General features: G+C 36.7%; 2 protein-coding genes across 2 annotated transcripts; both read right to left on the reverse strand.

The window, feature by feature from the left end:
* Positions 1 to 1593: 1593 nt before the first annotated feature.
* Positions 1594 to 6207, reverse strand: LOC107942292 (ARF guanine-nucleotide exchange factor GNL2). Its single transcript, XM_016875920.2, has 2 exons — positions 5096 to 6207; positions 1594 to 4787 (listed from the first exon to the last, which is right to left on the reverse strand). Exons 1-2 carry the CDS (start codon positions 6142 to 6144, stop codon positions 1703 to 1705), a joined length of 4134 nt encoding a protein of 1377 aa, XP_016731409.2. The 5' UTR covers positions 6145 to 6207; the 3' UTR covers positions 1594 to 1702.
* A 288-nt stretch (positions 6208 to 6495) lies between these two features.
* On the reverse strand, positions 6496 to 15860 carry LOC107916427 (aldehyde dehydrogenase family 2 member C4). Its single transcript, XM_041112822.1, has 9 exons — positions 15567 to 15860; positions 15304 to 15446; positions 13556 to 13939; positions 13397 to 13486; positions 13135 to 13308; positions 12917 to 13054; positions 7239 to 7376; positions 6972 to 7033; positions 6496 to 6897 (listed from the first exon to the last, which is right to left on the reverse strand). The coding sequence occupies exons 1-9, from the start codon at positions 15676 to 15678 to the stop codon at positions 6624 to 6626; spliced, it is 1515 nt and encodes a 504-aa protein (XP_040968756.1). The 5' UTR covers positions 15679 to 15860; the 3' UTR covers positions 6496 to 6623.
* Between the last annotated feature and the right edge of the window lie 956 nt (positions 15861 to 16816).

A 16816-nucleotide genomic window follows, 5' to 3' on the forward strand; every position in this document is an offset into this window, starting at 1 on the left:
ATAATATAAAAGTAGTATTAAACTGAATGATGTATAATTGATTTTTCTGGTAAAGTGAGAAAATGATAAAAGAAAGGTTGAGTGATACCAAGAAAAAAAATTGAATTAAGAAGTATGTTGTGATAAATTAATTTAAAACAATGATTAAATTGTAAATATATGAAAAGCTTCACTTGGATTTAAGTTTTACACTGAAAATATGTTACAAACATGTTTGTAGGGTTAAAATATGACCAGAAAAGGGTTCAAATAATTGAATTTAGCCAGAATTACTTCAGTGCTCAAATGTGTCATTCCTATATTCGACTTAGTAGTCAGGTCGGATATAGGGGTGTTACATGATATTTACTTTAATGGTTGTCGATACTTTATCTTGCAAATATGTTTGAAGATAGCTTGAATCCAACTTCATCTTAGAGGATTGAGTCTGCTTCAAGTGTTGTCGAGATTTGATATTGAAAACATGTTTTTTTCCTTTGTTGGTGCAATTGGATTGGGGAAAACGTTGATCTAAAGGTCATTTAGACAAACCTTATTTGTGTTGGTGCAATCGGATTGGCGAGAACTTTGATTCAAAGGTTGTTTAGACTTGATATTGGATGGAAGAATGATTCTGCTTTTAGGGCTTTCTAAGCTTGAAAAAACAGGGTTGGTCTCCTTCTTGTTTTCTATTAGTTGAACAACATCAAAAAAACAACTTTGTTGGTAGACGACTTTTGACTTATGGTATATGGGGATGCCTGTTGATGAAACTCGAGAGTGCACCATGGGTGTATTGAAAAATGGTGAAACACATTGTAAATTACTATTTTTCTTTTTTCACTTTATATGGGTAAATTCTTAGCGATTATAGTCTTCCATTTGGTAATCATTGTGCTTTCATTTTGCACACATAAAGCTAAACCATAGTATTGTATATATATAATTTGTTGTTTACTGTTTGTCCCATTCTGGGTAACTGTTATTTTTAGGTATTTTTCACTTGATGATTCAATCAGTGTTGTGTACAGGTTTAATGGAATGTCTTGGTTCCTTTACTGGGCAGTCTAAGTTTATAATACTTATAAAGGTTCAGTCCTCTATTGGGTATTTTTAGATTTTTGCCTGGTCATCTAATTTGAGCCATAAAACCTCAAACAAAAAAGCCCATCTAGGCTGATTATAGACATAATATCCAGTAATGTATATTATTACACAGCCTAAACCCTGGTCGTATCCACACTGTAATATTACAATTTACATATTACAGTTTCCAGTGTTCTTGGCAATAAATTTTATATTTTGAAAATATTTTTAAAATGTGAATAGTTTTTCCAATGGTGAGAAGTTACCGTGGGTAGTTTAATTAAGGATTTGATGGGTAATTATTTTTATATAAATGATATAATTTTTGTTAAATATAAATATTATATTAACAAAAAATATATAAGTACATTAATAAAAAAATATTAAACTAGTCTTACATTATGTGTATATTTTAGATTTAGTTTACATTCTTTAACTAAATCATGATAAATTTTTATATTTTTTAAAATTTAAAATTTCAATTTTTACATAATTTTTTTATTAATTTGCTTTTTAATATTCCACATGTAATAATATATTTGTAATATTATCGAGAAATCTGAAAATTTTAAAAATTAAAAATTAACCTGAACGATGTTTAAGACTAACGTTAACCTCACTAGTAATTCGACTCTGTTTATATTTCATCAGGAAAAAGCTCTTCTTTGAGTGAAGGAGCAATCCACTGTATCTGAATGTATGTAATATCCCATAGATCATCTTCCTCCTTACGTACCAAAATCCCAGTTTCCCGCATCTTCGTTATCATCTTCCTCAACAACTCCGGCACCACTTCCTGCAATTTCGTTTCCCCATATTCTCCCAAATCAGCTTTCATGCACGTATCCATCCTTCTCAATACCCCTAACCAAAACGTCCTAAACCCTGGATTCTCCATTATCTGATTCAAGTATTGTAAATACACATCCGTCAGCAGCTCCATTGACAGCTTTAAAGTCCCCTCCATGCTTCTCGTTTCCCTCTCCGCGTTTTCCCGTCGAGAATATTCTATCATCTTTTCATGTTGATCATCCACCATAGCAAATATAACAAGAGTAAAGCAGTTTATACATCTTGATGAAGATAGTTCCAGATCTTCAGCTAGTTTAAACCCTCTACGAAGGGCCAATATTGCATGGTTTCTTATCTCTTCTCGACGTGCTAAGCTGGTTTTCCTTAAGGCTTCACCTAGTTTAACAAATAAACTCATTATAAAGTTGACGGATTCTATGCCTTTGGGGTTATCCTCGCTTGATGAAGTACTGGTATTGATTGAAAAGCTGTAACTGTTGGTTTGATCAGAGGCGGTTGTATACCATTGGATTAACAGCTTCACTGAGTCTGACATTAGATCGAGGATCTTCAAGTTTTTCTCGAGAGGACTGTTTTTAAGAGCAACGAAACCAAATGCACAATCGATACAGTAAGCATAGTTTATCTTTGAGATATGGAAGGCATCGGACATTAACATGATTAAAGCTTCCACTGCTTGATCATAGGTTTCTGGGTGTCGACCAGTGATTGAAAGCAAATGAAGAACCGATTTCCATCCTAGTTGTGTCTGCAAATTTGCTGGGTATTCTGTCAGAATCTTGCTCACTGACTGTGTTATGTACTCACAACATGTGTCGAGGATTTCTTTATCTAATTTCCACATCAAATTTATGGACTTAAAAATGAGTTCCTCGGGTGTTTCATCGGCTTGGTATGAAGCCAGAAGCTTGAGGCAGACTTTGAAAAGGCCAATAATGCCTTTTTCTGCAAATGGGACAGGGGAAAATAAAGGGAATTGAGCAACTGCAAGTAAATAATCATTGTAAGAAGGCCAAAAAACTGGGAACCTGTGAAGGTTGGCTAAAGAGATGGCAATGATCAAATCCCAGCAGAATCCAACTGTTTCTTCTTCTTCAATGGGTGTACTGAACTTTTGGCCTTTACCAGCTGCTGCAAATATCAAAGAACGCCCAAGGTTCATCAATGCCTCAACGGGTAACTGAAAGCTGTTGCCAAATATACTCCCGATTTGGCATTGTCTTATAATCTTCAAATTTTGCTCAAACTCGCTCATTCCCAGAGATATGGACTCTTCCATGCTATCTAGTGTTAGGAAATGTGAGAATCGACTAACCACACCAGCAGTGTTTTTAGAGAACTTAGAATCATGATTGGGGATTATGACTCCGGATTCGGATTTTGAACCTTCTGGTGCATCTGATGACGAAGTGACGTTGAATTCGATGACCGATTGAGGAAGTAGTCTAAGCCGTTTGAGTTTCAACAAGCAGTCGATGATGTTCCTCCAACCGCCTCGAAGCGACCTTCCAAAGTTGTTAGCTATGGTGAAAAGCGCAAGTGTAGCCATTCTTGGTTTCATATCATTGCTGAACGCAAACAGGGTTTCTTCGGCCGATGCATACGGGTTCAAAAGCGTCGTAAATTTACAAAATGACGCGACAAGCTCGTCGAGCGTGTCGGCCAGCCCGTACTGAGCTATCCTAGCTAAAGAGATCAAACCTTCAATACATTCGTGTAGCATTTCATCTTCGTCTGCATGTTCAAAGAACGCCGAAAGAGCTGCAATCGTCGGGCCGGCAACGCAGGCAAACAAATCTCTTCCCAATCGACGATCGAAATCACAAAGGATATACGGTTGCATTAGTTTAGCTCGGTTCATCAACTCGATCCATCGGCTCGGGTTCATCTCTACCGGACCAGATTGACCGAAAAGCGTGATCGCATTATTCGAAATGGAATGAAAGAGCTCAGACAGGTACTCTCTAGGAAGATCTTGCCCACCATTAATTGCTCTATTGTTCCTTATAAACTCATCTTCCGTCATCTTCTTCTTCACTTGTGGATTATGTTGATCTGTATTAAGCATAATAAGAGAATAACAAAGAATAAACACCGAATCTTTCGTCACAAATATTTCCGATGATTGTTGATCAAAGAATCTCTCCGAGAAAGCTTCGAGTATTCTCTGAATCTTCTGTGACTCTCCGGGGAGTCTGAACGTTTCAAGATAAGTTCGTAAAGCAGAATCGAGAATCATGCCATGAAATTCAAAAGTTGCAGTGAATTCTTTAAGAACTTGAATGTGAAGTTCATCAGGGTCACCCAGATAATCACCGATCATGTTCTTATCCAGCCCCGGAGTGTATCGGAAAAAAAAGGCAAAAGCTTTAGGATTCGGTGGATCAGAAACCAATTGGCAATGTTTCAGATACTCCAATCCTTTCTTTTCATCTCGACTGAAATGACTAGCAGCAATTAAAATCTTCCTTTTTTGAGCTTTCCTTACACGTATATATTCCACCCAAGTTTCTAAATCATCCTTGGGTTTCTCTACCCAAAAGGGTCTGTATTCTTTAATTTCAATAGGATATGGATCTGATGGGGTTGAATCTTCTTCTTTATCGATGTTTGTAGAAATGCTATGAATCATAATAATCAATCCTTCGAAAGCTTGGACTTGTAATGTCGAGGTTGGACCGTTCCCTGGAAAGGCTTGCTTGCATAGCAACTTCCCTACATCTTCGAAAATGTTTCTGCAAACCGGATCACAATCGTAATTTACATAAGCTTCGATTACAAACGTTGGTTGCCTGAAAAAATTTATAATTGCTTCCAATGCCACTTCCTGGAGCTGCAAAGAAACTCCTGGTGCGGCGATTCTCAACAATACAAACGAAAAGAAAGCCTCTAATTGAAGACGTATGAACCTGCAAAAAGGTAAAAAAGTAACAATTATTTTTATTATAATTTGATATAATGTAAAATTTAATTTTCAATGTTTACATATTTGATTAAATCAGTAAAATTTAACCTTTAATCTTAAAAAAAATTTGAATTCTTTGTCGTTTTCTAATAAAAATACATTAAAATTTTAAATATGACAATTTGACCTTCATTTTTTTATTACTATTTATAAATTTTATATTAGTTGATAAATAATGTAATATAAATATGAAATACATATTAACCAAGGATTAACAAAGCTAACATCATTCCATGGAAAAAGAAATAAAACCTGCGAAGAAAGTGATAGATATTCAAGACGGTGCTGCAAATCATGGAAAGAACGAGTGGGGTTGAACAAGTCCCGTAATGGATCAAATGGTGAAATAAATCATCTTGTACCATCCTCAAAAGCTTTGGGTGTTTCCCAATTTCATCACCGCTTAATTCTATAGCACAGTTTATCAAAACCAATGCGAAAAGTTGAACATCTTCATCGGCTGTGTGACAAATTGGTCCTTCAGTATTGTCCACAACTTCAACTACATTCAACAACGAACATAAGAACTGGAAAATATCTACGGCGCAACGTATTCCGTACCCCGAGTTTTCATCGATGTCGTCGGTATCAGATTCCGAGCTCTCCCCTTCGTTAACGTCGACATCGGGCAATCGCGAAAAGATGATCTGAATCAACTCGTGCATGGTATGCCTTGCCGTGCGTTGAAGCAGATCTCCCCTGGTTACTGATTGTTGAACGACCTGAAAACATGTATTCACAATGGTACAAACAGCCTGATCGGTGAGCAAAACCGATGCATTGTGTCTCATCGTCGCTGTTAAAACCTGTAAAATTTTCATCATTACAGCGTCTTCTGAAACAGGGTCTGTTTGTTCCAAGCGGCAGCTGGTGATCCCTGTAACGACGATGTTAATAGCGTCTTTGGCTCCTGGGGTTTTCTCATCGAAGATACCGAGTTTAAGAATCTTCAAAATAGCTGAAAGAGTAACCCCGGTGGCTGCTGCTGGGATACCATCGCTTTGAACAACGTCAAGGAAAGGGGAGAGATAAATGCAAGGATCAATGGTTCGCCATTCTTGATGAGGATTGAAGATGAAACCCCTTAATGATTTCAAGGATTGTTGGAGCGAAGAGTCAAAATAATCTTCTTGGGGTGAAATGAATTGAGATGTGGGATCGATCGGCCGCCGTATCACGGCTAGAACTGCCCCTACCTCGGTGTTCAACATGCAAGAGAGTCCCAGCTCTTTCCTCTTCGATTTCAGCATTTCTTTCTTCTTATAAAAAAAATGCCTAGGAATCTTAGTTTTTTTTTTCATGCATGGAATAATAATATTAGGGTGTGGGAGTCGAGTGTTTTTTTTTCCTCGTGTGATTAGTGAGAAAAACAGTAATTAAATGTAATTAACGTGAATGTGAAAGAAAGAAAATCATATCTCCAAAAAAATTGGAAGAAAGGTAGGCGGATTGTTTGCTAAACTTGAGGTTAATTAAATACTTTGTTAATTAACCGTCTTTAGTAAATTTATATGGTTAAGGGTGAATATTTGAAGACTTCTACCACTAATATCTCCTCCATTTGTTCAGTTTTATTGACTTAAAATTGTTTTTTTGTTTTTTTTTTTGAGAGAATTATAAGATGTAATAGATTGGACCCCAAAAAAATTACATTGATTAACCATTCGCTGGCATTCTAGACCATTTATTATGGAAATCAAATCAGAATGTCACAAACCAGATTATATTATTGGTGGATTGCTATAAAACCAGCTCCGGTGTTCATAATCACTCTGCTTATTTAGTGCCAGGGAGAATCATGAATGGGAGTAACAATGGACTTGATTTGCAGATACTGGTTAAGGGCATCCAAACCAAATTCCCTTCCAAAGCCACTCATCTTATATCCACCATAAGGGCAATCCACATCAAATGCTGTGTAACAATTGAGCCATATAATCCCCGCTCTGATGGATCTTGACACCGTGTTCGCCACGTTCAAGTTCTTGGTTATTACCCCTGCTGCTAGCCCATATGTTGTGTTGTTTGCTCTCTTTATTGCTTCTTCCATTGTTCTGAAAATTAATCAAACCACTCAATAATTTGAAAACTCCCAACAACAAACAATAGGAAAGGAAAGAAAATTTACTTGAATTTCATCAATGACATCACAGGGCCAAAAATTTCTTCTTTTGCTATAGTCATGTCCTCCTGTTTGTGTGCACAAACAAAATTTACTCAATTGTTAAAGCAAACTTCCAAAAAGTAAATCTATTATAAAAATTGGATTAAATTAATTTTTTTATTATTAAATGAATCAAATCTAATTTTGCATTATTAAAAAAATAAAGTTAATCCCGTCCCTGTAATATAATATAGGTACCTCAATAGCATAGTTATTTTCTAAGGAATTCACCTTAACATCAGTAAATATCGCAGGCTCAATGTAGAATCCCTTGCTGCCCAGCCGCTTGCCCCCTGTTAACAACGTAGCTCCTTCTCTTTTTCCATGCTCAATGTATGAGAGAATTTTCTCGAATTGCTTCTTATCGGTCTATGTCATTTGGTCAAACATTGCGTTAATTAAAGGAACTAGAATACATATATAAAAATAAGGTTAAAATATATCATAAGTACTTGTACTCTTTATAAATTTAAAATTTAGTCTTTATACTTTTATTTTTAATAATTTAGTCCCTTTAATTTTTAGATTTCAAAATTTAAGTTCATTACAATGTTATTTTTTAGTTACATTGCTGCAAAGTGATTTTTTTTTAACTTTAAAATGTGTTGCGTAAAGGATCGATTCGAGAACTCCGATATGACTACAAGTAAATTGACCGGAACGAAAAATAAAGTGAACACAAGGATTTACGTGGTTCGGCTTTAATGCCTACGTCCACGGGCAGAGGCGAAAAGAAATTTCACTATAACAAGATGAAGATTACAAGTGTTTTACACTCAAGACACAACCCGAGAACCTCACAACTCTCAACCCCTATAGAAAACCCGAAAGCTAAAATCCTAGCTTTCAAAGAACAAGCTTTGCTCTCTCTTGGTTTGGGATGATGAATATGGCTAATGAACCTCTCTATTTATAAGAGAGTTCAAGGACATAATTGTCCAAAACTTTGGCAAAGATTTGTGGTTGAAAATGGACACCAACAACCATCCACTAATCCACTACCACCAACAACCCACTACCAACAACAACAATCCACTACCAATTTTAAGCCATTTCTTAACAAATCTCCACCTTGGCTTGAAATTTACCAAGCTGAACATCATAGTGAATTCCTCGAACTGGATCACCTCTTCCAAACGCCTCTCTGGCGCTAATCAATCCCGAATACCTATCAAGTCCAAGCAATGCTTGAACTTATATGCAGGGATCACCTTAGTTAACATATCTGCAGGATTCTTCTCGGTAGCAACCTTGCTGATAACAATGTCACCTTGCGTAACATGTTCCCGAACAAAATGATATCTGACATCAATGTGTTTGGTCCGTTCATGAAACATCTGATTTTTAGTCAGATGTATGGCACTCTGGCTATCGCAAAATACAACAGTGAAATCCTGTTGTAAACCCAAACTGCTTACTAGACCTTTCATCCACAATGCTTCTTTCACTGCTTCTGCTAACGCCATATATTCCGCCTCAGTCGTAGATAAGGCTACGGTAGACTGTAACACAGCTTTCCAACTAATGGCTCCTCCAGAATAAGTGAAAACATAACCCGTCAGAGATCTTCTTTTGTCCAGATCTCCAGCATAATCAGAGTCCACATAGCCCGTGACACTGCTAGTGCAGTCACTCTGATCATATACCAAGCATAAATCTGCAGAACCTCTCAAGTACCTGAGAATCCATTTCACGGCCTGCCAGTGTTCCTTGCCAGGACAACTCATGTATCTGCTGACCACACTAACTGCATGTGAAATGTCTGGACGAGTGCAAACCATTGCATACATCACGCTTCCAACTGCACTCGAGTATGGAATGTGAGACATTTGCTGCTTTTCTTCATCAGATTGTGGTGACAACTCTGCAGAGAGTTTGAAATGTGGTGCCAACGGAGTACTCACAGTTTTCGCTTTATCCATGCCGAAGCGTTGAAGAACCTTTTCAATGTAGTTCTTCTGCGACACACGAAGCTTGCCCGCCTTGCGATCTCTGTGAATATCCATGCCCAAAATTTTCTTGGCAGCACCCAGATCCTTCATCTCGAACTCACCACTCAACTGCGACTTTAACTTGTTGATTTCCGACATGTTTTTGGAAGCAATTAACATGTCATCAACATACAGCAACAAATAAATGTGCGAACCATCTGAGAGCTTCCGATGATAGACACAAGCATCATAGTCACATCTTGTGTAACCATGCTGAATCATGAAGCTATCAAACCGCTTGTACCACTGCCTTGGGGATTGTTTCAATCCATATAAAGACTTCTTTAATAGACAGACATGGTCTTCTTTACCAGGAACTGTAAAACCCTCTGGTTGACGCATGTAGATTGTTTCCTCGAGCTCACCATGCAAGAACGTCGTTTTTACGTCAAGCTGCTCAAGTTCTAGATCAGACTTGGCCACCATGGCAAGTAATACACGAATGGAAGAATGCTTTACGACTGGGGAGAAAACTTCATTGTAGTCAATCCCCTCTTTCTGAGTGAAGCCTTTAGCAACCAATCGTGCCTTGAATCTAGTTGCTTCAACCCCTAGGATGCCTTCCTTTTTCTTGAAGACCCATTTGCAACCAACTATCTTCTGGTTACTTGGCGGCTTAACCAACTCCCAAGTATGGTTCTTGTGAAGAGATTCTATCTCCTCACTCATAGCAATTGCCCACTGTGCCGACTCATCACACGTGACAGCCTCATTATAACTGGAAGGTTCTATACCAATGGACTCCGCCACACTGAGCGCGAAAGACACCAGATTAGCGTAACGCGGATTTGGTTTGATTTGTCTCTTCGTTCTTCCAGTGGCAATGCTATATGGTTTTTCTTGAGGTGACTCATCTTCATCGGAATCTTGCACCTCAACTTGATCATCCTGGACTGAAGTACCTTCCGTAGGAATTGGAGCGTCCACCTGACACTCCACCTGCTTCTCAACACCGTGATCTCCCATTCTATCTGACTCCTCCTTTTCCCGGGAATTTGTGGTGGATCGAAGCATGGATGACTCATCAAAAGTCACATCTCTGCTGATGATGAACTTGGACGAAACCGGATCAGGACACCACAACCTGTATCCTTTCACCCCTTGGCCGTATCCAAGAAATATGCATTTCTTCGCCCTCGGTTTGAGTTTTCCCTCATTTACATGAGCATACGCAGGGCAGCCAAACACTCTTAAACCAGAGTAATCAGCAGGAGAACCAGACCATACTTCCTCAGGAGTCTTCAGCTCAATAGCTGTTGACGGAGATCTGTTAACCAAATAACAAGCAGTATTAACAGCTTCAGCCCAAAATTCTTCACCGAGCCCAGCATTTGATCGCATGCAACGAGCTCGCTCCAAGAGAGTTCTATTCATGCGTTCTGCAACTCCATTTTGTTGTGGTGTTCGACGAACAGTGCGGTGTCTCACTATTCCTTCATTTTTGCAGAACTCATTGAATTCACCTGAGCAAAACTCCAAGCCATTATCCGTCCGGAATCGCTTGATCTTCTTTCCTGTTTGATTTTCGATCAAAGCTTTAAATTGCTTGAAGTTGATGAGAACCTCATACTTGCTCTTCAGAAAATACACCCAAACCTTTCTCGAGTAATCATCGATAAAGGTAAGCAGATATCTGTAACCACCTTTAGAAATTGTCGGAGAAGGCCCCCAAAGGTCAGAATGGAAGTAATCCACTGTGCCTTTTGTCTTGTGAATCCCAGTGCTGAACTTTACCCGAGTCTGCTTACCGAAGACGCAGTGCTCACAGAAATTCAACTTTCCTGTACACTGCCCAGACAATAATCCTCGTTTGCTTAGCACCGATAAGCCTCTCTCGCTCATATGCCCGAGCCGCATATGCCATAACTTCGTGGTGTCAGAATCTAGATCATCTGATGATGACACTCCCGCAACACCTGTAACCGAGGAACCATCGAGGAAGTAAAGGCCCCGCTCCAAATTACCACGTATCACAGTCAAAGCACCCGAGAATACCTTGAGAACTCCACCTTCAGCAGAGTACCGAAAGCCTTTCTTGTCCAACGTACTCAAAGAGATCAAATTTTTCTTCATTTCTGGAATGTGCCGAACATCAGTTAGAGTTCTAACAATACCGTCAAACATCTTTATACGAACTGTGCCAATCCCCATGACTTGACATGCGTGGTCATTTCCCATTAGTACTGAACCAGAATGCTTCTCGTATGTTGAGAATGCATCTTTCGAAGTACTTATATGAAATGTAGCTCCCGTATCAAGAATCCATCTCCCACCAGCGTAAGAGTCGGATACTGCAAGAACGATCTCGGCATCACTTGAAGAATCTGCATCAGCTACATTCGCACGATCATTTTGTTGCTCCTGTGATTCTGATTTCTCCTTCCTTTTCGGACAATCTACCTTCATGTGCCCGTACTTCTTACAGTAGTAGCACTGTATTCTCTTCTTGGACTGCGATCTAGGATGGCTTTTACTTGAACTTCCACCCTTTGCCTTGGATCTTCCTCGAGCAACCAAGCCTTCGCCTTCATTGTTTTCGACCACCTTACCAGTGATTTTCTTCCTCAACTCACTGGAACTTAAGGCATTTTTCACCTCCTCTAGAGTCAGGTCATCACGACCGTACATCATTGTATCAACAAAATTCTCATACGAGGGAGGCAAAGAACACAAAACAATTATTGCTTGGTCCTCATCATCGATTTTGTTATCGATATTATTCAAATCCATGATAATGGAATTGAATTTATCCAGGTGCTGGGAAACAGGTGTACCTTCCTCCATCTTCAGGGCATAGAGTCTTTGCTTGAGGTAGAGCCGGTTCGTCAATGACTTCGTCATGTACTTGCTCTCTAACCGGAGCCACAAACCGGACGCGGTTTTCTCATCCGCTACTTCTCGTAGCACTTCATCTCCTAGACATAGCAGAATAGCACTATGTGCTCTTTCTAGCATGTCATCCTTTTGCTCTTCCGAAAGCGTGCTTGGTAATTTATCTTTACCAGACAATGCTTTTAGCAATCCTTGTTGAACCAGCACTGCCCGCATCTTGATGCGCCATAAACTGAAACTATTTTTCCCGGTAAATTTCTCGACATCATACTTAGTCGATGAAACACTTGTAGCCATAATTTGGAACCTTTGAATGAATGATAATATTTTCTTCCTGATGTGAAAGATCAGACAAAGCTGCAGTCACAGGGCAATTCAGAAAATATTATCACTCCTTCAACTACGCTCTGATACCAATTTGTTGCGTAAAGGATCGATTCGAGAACTCCGATATGACTACAAGTAAATTGACCGGAACGAAAAATAAAGTGAACACAAGGATTTACGTGGTTCGGCTTTAATGCCTACGTCCACGGGCAGAGGCGAAAAGAAATTTCACTATAACAAGATGAAGATTACAAGTGTTTTACACTCAAGACACAACCCGAGAACCTCACAACTCTCAACCCCTATAGAAAACCCGAAAGCTAAAATCCTAGCTTTCAAAGAACAAGCTTTGCTCTCTCTTGGTTTGGGATGATGAATATGGCTAATGAACCTCTCTATTTATAAGAGAGTTCAAGGACATAATTGTCCAAAACTTTGGCAAAGATTTGTGGTTGAAAATGGACACCAACAACCATCCACTAATCCACTACCACCAACAACCCACTACCAACAACAACAATCCACTACCAATTTTAAGCCATTTCTTAACAAAATGTCATACCAACCAATATAACAAAAAAATATAATTGTATCAATAATTGAACACGAATTTTGATATCTGAAAAGTAAAAGGGATTAAATTCATGAAAATAAAAGTACAGAAACTAAATTTAAATTTCAAATGTGTGAAAAATATAGAAATTTATGACATATTTTAACTTAAAAATAATAGTATAACTTATCCATTATCATTCTTACTTGGGGTCCTTGATTAACTCGAGGATCAAAAGGATCTCCAATCACCCATGCATTTGCCTTCTCTACCAACTTTTTTACAAAAGTTTGATAAATTCCTTCTTGAACATAAACACGAGAGCTTGCAACACAAATTTCCCCCTATGAAATTTAGAAAAAATGAGAAAAATTAGGCTGATAATGACATGCAATAAGAGCAACCCCCCCACACACACGCTTACTTTGTTGTAAAAGATGGCATTGAAAGCAATATTTACAGCCTGATCAATATCAGCATCTTCAAATATTAATAGAGGTGATTTTCCACCCAACTCCAATGACACTGGTTTCAGATTGCTTGCTGCTGCTGCTGCCATTATCTTACGTCCAACTTCAGTAGACCCCGTAAAAGTCACCTACAAAACCCACCCAACATAACAATATTTCTTCATAAATGTGTGTTTAGTTAAGTTTCTCATCCTAAACATGAAACTAAAGTCTCACTTTATCAATGTCCATATGAGAGCTAATGGCAGCTCCCGCAGTCTCTCCAAATCCATTTACAACATTCAGCACTCCGTCAGGGAGGCCAGCCTGAAATCAATAAAAAACCATTTAATCATTTTAAAAGGGTTTTAAACGAATTATCTAAAGCTTAATTACCAGTTTAGCGAGATAAGCATAATAAAGAGCCGAGAGAGGAGTCTGCTCAGCAGGTTTGACGACCATGCTGCAGCCTGCGGCTAATGCCGGGCCAGCTTTCATGAAAAACATGATAGCGGGAAAGTTCCAGGGAATTATACTTCCGACTACTCCAATGGGTTCCCTCAGAGTGTAGCCCTGAAATCCTTTGGACAATTTTAACACTGTTCCATGGATTTTATCGGCTGCACCTGCATAGTAACGAAGATTCCTTGCTGCACCTGGGATGTCCATGGCCTTACAATGAGAGAACAGCTTGCCCCCATTGATGGCATCCAGTGCGGCTAATTCTTCTACGTTTTTTTCAATTAGATCAGCGAACTTCATCATGATCATGCCCCGCTCCTGATATCCAATTTAAGGGAAATTTTTCAAAAGAAGAATATGCCAAGTAGAGAAGTATAGCAAGCAAAATGGCAATATTTAGCCTTCCTTCTTTTGGCATAAGAATTTGTATATATATATTATTATTCTCTTGGTAAATAAAGAGGCTAAGCCTTAAACAGCAGTTAATCAAATTGATTAAGTTGAATGAATTTAAACAGTCTAGTAGTGATTTAATTAACATGCATGAATATATTTATTTAAAATGCGTGAATGTAATAGATTATATTAAAATACATGTATAATATGATCGATGTGAGTGAACAAATAAAAGAAAATTTTCATTCCATTACCATCTCTAAATTCTATCCAACAGCTTCCAACAATATATTTTGATTTTTTTATTCATATATTTTGAATCTTTGATGCATACATAATTACCCTTCCTTTATGAACAACTATACCTACGTAACTTAATGCAGTATTTAGACAATAACATATCACAAGTAAAATTTACAGTTACAGTTAAACAAATTTCATTAAAATACATAATAACGACACGTTCATCATGAAAGGTAACATTAATCATCGAAATAATTAAATAAATTAATAAAACCGACACCATATCCAACTAATTAATTCAAGAAACTCATATAAAGATATGAAAATGAAGTTGAATATGTTAAGATGTCATCATCAATCCGAAAAGCAAAAATTACATAACTGTGTATACTATGACGTGTTGAAATACTAATCTTAAATATACCCTCTAATTAAATGCCTATAATTTTAAATATACCCTCGAATTAAATGCCTATAATTAGGGTTGGGAAGCGGGACCTCATAAATTTAAAAGGTTAAAATTAAATTAAATATATTTTTTAAATTAAAATTTTAAGGTACAAAAATTTCCATCTAGTGGAATCGATAATCATCCATTGCTATATATCGAGATAAATAATTGAATACCTTATCAAATAAAAAAGTTTCACTTGTTAATCTAGATAATAATCTTTTTTTCTTTTTATAGACTTCAACTAATACATTGTATTAAGAGTGCTGTATTCCCGCGATTTATCAGTAAAACACACACAAAGGAAGTGGTTAAAAATAGCTGAACTATTGGCTTAACTGATGGACCATTTGGTTTTTATTTAAAACAACCGAATAGAAACGCCGACTCCGTGACTAGTATGTAGTAACTACTGAGGCTAATAAGCTGCCAAAAGGAGTTTCGTTTTTTTTTAAATATCGACAGATTATAGATACAAGATTTGAAAATTAGCTTGTTGAATAAGAAAATATATGTATATAATATATATGATTGATTTGAACGCATAGCAAAAGGATTTAGAAGAAGAGAAAAAGTAACTAGTAAAACGTACTGAGCCGGACATGCGAGGCCAAGGGCCATGGTCAAAAGCTTGACGGGCAGCCTTCACAGCCAAATCAATATCCTCTTTATCTCCTTCTGAAACTCGTGTTATCGCTTCCCCTGTTCTTGGATCAATGGCCTCGAACGTTTTCCCTGTAGCAATCAAATCATTCAAATTTAAAAGTAAAAAGGAAATCAAATGAGTTCACTTATCTATCAGAGAAAGGGAGGGAGGGAAAAAAAGAACAGACATGGAAATGGAACGAAAGATACCAGAAACGGAATCCACAAACTTGCCATTGATGAAGAGCTTGGTGAATTTTATTGGCGGAATCTTAAAAACAGATTCAGAGGCTTTGGAACTTCCGTTGTATTCACTGGCCATTTCTAATTTCTCCGTCTCTGCCTTTCTCGTACTGGTTTATCAAAAGGAACAAGAAGAGCTGACGAGGCCTTTATTTTATTTACTTTTATTTTCTCGCTTTTTGATAACTTAGAGCTCGTTTTATCTTCGTCTGGCAATGAGTTGAGCTAGCTCATCCCCCCGTAGTCTGTATTTAAAGCCAAAATTTTGCCACTTTATTTAAAATAAAACCTTGTTATTCTTTTTACCTTACACTAACTGAATTAAATAATTTAAATTTTATTTTTCAAGAAATTAATCAATATTATTTTATTTTTTTAATATTTTTATAAAAAATATTTAAATAAAATAACTAAAATTTCTACTTAAATTAAATTATATGTCTAAAGATAAAACTCAAAATAGTGAAATTTTGTATATAAACCACTCCACTATAAATTAATTAATACTTTTTTATAAATAATTTTTTAAGTAATTATTTAGTACATTGATATTGAATTTTTTTTATTTCACAAGCGGAATTAATATTTAGCTATAAGTTCTTTTTATCTTTTAAATACAATTTAAAGACACGTGACAAAATCTTAATAGTGCTTGCATAGTTAAAAAATTTCACCTCTAGTATACCAAATAATTTTCACCTACATGTATAAATATAAAATGAAAATTTTTAATTCCACAAATAAACTTCAAATATCCACGCATGTCTTGTATTTTTAAAAATAAAATTATTTGTTTGTTTTAATATACACTAAAGAGATAGGTACCACCCATTTAGGCTTAGTTTGGATGGGCGGTGTGTTTACCTCCGGTGAGGTTAAAAACAGCGGTGGCAGTGAGATTAGTTACTGTAGCAGTGAGATTAGCAACAATGGTGGAGTGTGTGTTTGGATTCAAATGTAACTGTAGCGATGAGGTGAGAAAAAAAAATAACTATTAAGGACATCAGATTAGAATTGATATATAATAGAAGTTTTTTAAATTATTTTAATTTTTTAAAATTATTAAAATATGTGAATTTATAAATTCATTTAATAAAATATTAAAATGTATCTTCCAATATTTTATTATAAATATTTTAATGAATTATATAATCAATTTAAATTATTTATTAGATAAAATGATAATTATTTTTAATTTTTTATAGTTAAATATTCTT

Source organism: Gossypium hirsutum, chromosome A05 (assembly GCF_007990345.1).
Source record: "Gossypium hirsutum isolate 1008001.06 chromosome A05, Gossypium_hirsutum_v2.1, whole genome shotgun sequence".
Classification (NCBI taxonomy): Eukaryota; Viridiplantae; Streptophyta; class Magnoliopsida; order Malvales; family Malvaceae; genus Gossypium; species Gossypium hirsutum.

Bases quoted from the DNA above. Each gene is read 5' to 3' on its own strand.
- LOC107942292 (XM_016875920.2), bottom strand. From the start codon at position 6,144: ATGAAAAAAAAAACTAAGATTCCTAGGCATTTTTTTTATAAGAAGAAA. The intron at 4,788-5,095 runs GTTTTATTTCTT...ACCTTTTTGCAG, and splicing joins ATCTATCACTTTCTTCGCAG to GTTCATACGTCTTCAATTAG.
- LOC107916427 (XM_041112822.1), bottom strand. From the start codon at position 15,678: ATGGCCAGTGAATACAACGGAAGTTCCAAAGCCTCTGAATCTGTTTTT. The intron at 7,377-12,916 runs GTAAGAATGATA...CAAATGACATAG, and splicing joins GAGTTAATCAAGGACCCCAA to ACCGATAAGAAGCAATTCGA. The intron at 6,898-6,971 runs GTAAATTTTCTT...ATTAATTTTCAG, and splicing joins ATGTCATTGATGAAATTCAA to AACAATGGAAGAAGCAATAA.